This window comes from Phytophthora parasitica (genome assembly GCF_000247585.1).
Source record: "Phytophthora parasitica INRA-310 unplaced genomic scaffold supercont2.55, whole genome shotgun sequence".
Classification (NCBI taxonomy): domain Eukaryota; phylum Oomycota; class Peronosporomycetes; order Peronosporales; family Peronosporaceae; genus Phytophthora; species Phytophthora nicotianae.
The window spans coordinates 378074-380722 of NW_008649041.1; the positions used below are offsets into that span (position 1 = coordinate 378074).

A 2649-nucleotide genomic window follows, 5' to 3' on the forward strand; every position below is an offset into this window, starting at 1 on the left:
TATTTGGATTCAGCGTACTCGTATCATCTAATGACCAAAATCTTCACTCGATGGAAACATTATACGACAAAGAAAGCAGAACTTTATTTTGCTTTTTTGGATTGTCAAGAACTCCACAAACTCAACGTTTTAAAAATCCACTGGAATCTGTTGGTGGAGAATATGCACTCCCAACATGACAAACAATTAGCAGCCGAGAGCTCCAGAATAAGAAAATTTGTGGATATTAAACGAAAATTTCTGTTGGCTTGGCACGCTCATTATCGTCGGAAAAAATCATGCCGTGATCGTGGAGAACAGCTACATTTATCCATTCAGCGCCGCAATGTGATGCAGTCGAAGTGGAATAAGTGGAGACGGATATTCTGGCTACGAACAGGTGCTCGACTAGCTGACATCCAGCTATATCGCCACAGAAAATCCAACATGTTTTGCTTATGGAAGCAATTTGTGTTAAAATCCAGACAGCGGCGCGAACAAGTGCTTCAAGTTGAGGTAACGCTGGATAATATCCACCTCAAGGCGTTCTTTCAACAGTGGAAAAATCTACTGATTTTCAAGCTGCAGCTAGCAAGAAAATCTGAATCGACTCGACAAATGGTTTGCACAAGGTTACTAACCAGTCGATGGAAGGATTGGAGACACGCTCTTGAAGTCAGACGAGGACAGCAAAGGCGACTATCTGCTGTCACTTTAAGGTGGCAAAACCGACAACTTTACTCCTGTTTTCACTGTTGGAAAACGATTTTATCCATCCGAAAACGGCATCGCCACATGCTTCAAAGCATGTTGTTCACGTCGAAGCAGCGAGTTCTGGAGAGTCATTTCAATGCGTGGAGAAAGAAACATCGACTTTCAGCAGCTCATGAGCTTCGGATTTTGGAGATACAGAACAGATTTTTGTGTTTGAAACTCAATCGAGCAATCCGAGGTTGGAATACTATTCGTTTACAGAAGCACAAGCGTCGGGATCTTGTGGTAAAATGTCTCGCATTGTGGCGTCAGAATCTGCTTTCAAGTATGTTTAAACGCTTTTTGGATTATACTCACAATCGCAAGAACAAAAAATCCAAGAATCAGATTGTTCAAACTCGGTATCGTACCCAGTCGGTGCAGCGAATTTTCACTGCATGGTCAACTTTTTCACGAAATAAGGAGAAATTATCGAGAAACTTGGAGACAGCAAGGTACCAACTTGACACACTAAAGCTGACACGTGCAATCCGAAAATTACGGCACAATTATCGTTTAAACAAGCGGCTGAAAACGGCCCAGATGTGCATCGTTGCGATGAGATCTGGACACATTAAAGTCGCGTTTTTCTCTCGGTGGAAGGAGTTTATCGTTCGGAAGCGCAAATATCGCCAAAATAACGCCGCTCGAGTGGTACAAATGAAGAATTTCCGAGTACGCAGGCGGATCAACAAGTGGAAGCAGTTTGTTCAAATGCGAAAACTGCTGAAACTCAAATTTACGCGTGCTGTTAAAGTTTCGACAACTTCACGACTGCAAATGCACTTTGTGAACTGGAAGAAATTTGTAACTCGACAGATTTTTACGAAAACTTTGAAGCAGAAAGCTGTCGTGTTCCGCTATTTCTATTTGTTGCCGCTGCATTTCAGAGCCTGGAAGACGTTTCTAACCGTGAAAAAGCACAAACAAGAGCTGCTGCTTCGTGCTCGTGGGCTCTGGTGCCATCAAAGCGAAAGTCGAGCGTTTCAAGCCTGGGTTTTGTATACTATAACCCAGCGCCAGACCAAATTTGCCGTTGCAAAGTGGAGAAATCAATCAATTTCAAAGGGTTTTACTGCTTGGAAACGCTACAAATCACTCCAAAATACGAAAAAAAGAGACCAGATTCGAGCTCTAAATTTCTATCAGCGACGCTCCTGGCATAGATTTTTACTGGAATGGAGGTTAACATCACGACTCGATCGATTGACTCGAAATTGCGCTCAAATGTGGTACCAGAACACGTCACGTCGAGCTTTTGACATTTGGATTCGTTACATAAGATTGATTCAATCCAGTCGCAGATTTTTGGTCAAGTTGCAATCTCAGACTTTATCTAGAGTATTTACCGCGTGGAAAGAGAGGATCAAGCAGAAAACTCGACAGTTGCAAGGAATTCAAGAGCGTTTTACGTTATTGTGGATGGAAAATTCGAAACAAAGTGTTTTTTCTCGCTGGAAACGCTACGCTCACTTCCGTAGTTCTATCAGGACGAAACTAGGTGCAAAACGCGAGTTTTTACTCCAAACTATTATGAAACAGTGGAGACGCGTTGCTGTTTTTCGACAAAGATCTCGACAATGTGCGTTGCTGGTAGATGATCGCGTAAAGCTCACATTATTGCGAAAAATCTGGAGAGATTGGCGTACAAAAGCTCGGATTTTTCGCTGTATTAAAGCTCTACGAGGTAAAGTGATGAAAAACCGAGTTAATTCGGACCTTCGTCAACGAATTCGTCGCTGGAAACGATTTACGCTTCTCTCGCTCGCAGTGAAAACATTTATGCGTCGACAGGGTACTGAACTCATGCGAATGGTTTTTATCCACGGATTTCAACGGTTTAATCGGATTAAACGCAAGGAGCGCGCTCTGACGAAACAAATTCAAGACGTACACGAAGCCTATTCGAAAGAGTGG

At 42.8% G+C, this 2649-nt stretch overlaps 1 protein-coding gene across 1 annotated transcript; it reads left to right on the forward strand.

Moving 5' to 3' along the window:
* Positions 1 to 1290: 1290 nt before the first annotated feature.
* PPTG_23893 (hypothetical protein) lies at positions 1291 to 1525 on the forward strand (the record flags this gene model as incomplete). The annotated part of the gene is made up of 2 exons (XM_008913751.1): positions 1291 to 1407; positions 1490 to 1525. 2 exons carry the CDS (start codon positions 1291 to 1293, stop codon positions 1523 to 1525), a joined length of 153 nt encoding a protein of 50 aa, XP_008911999.1.
* Positions 1526 to 2649: the final 1124 nt, after the last annotated feature.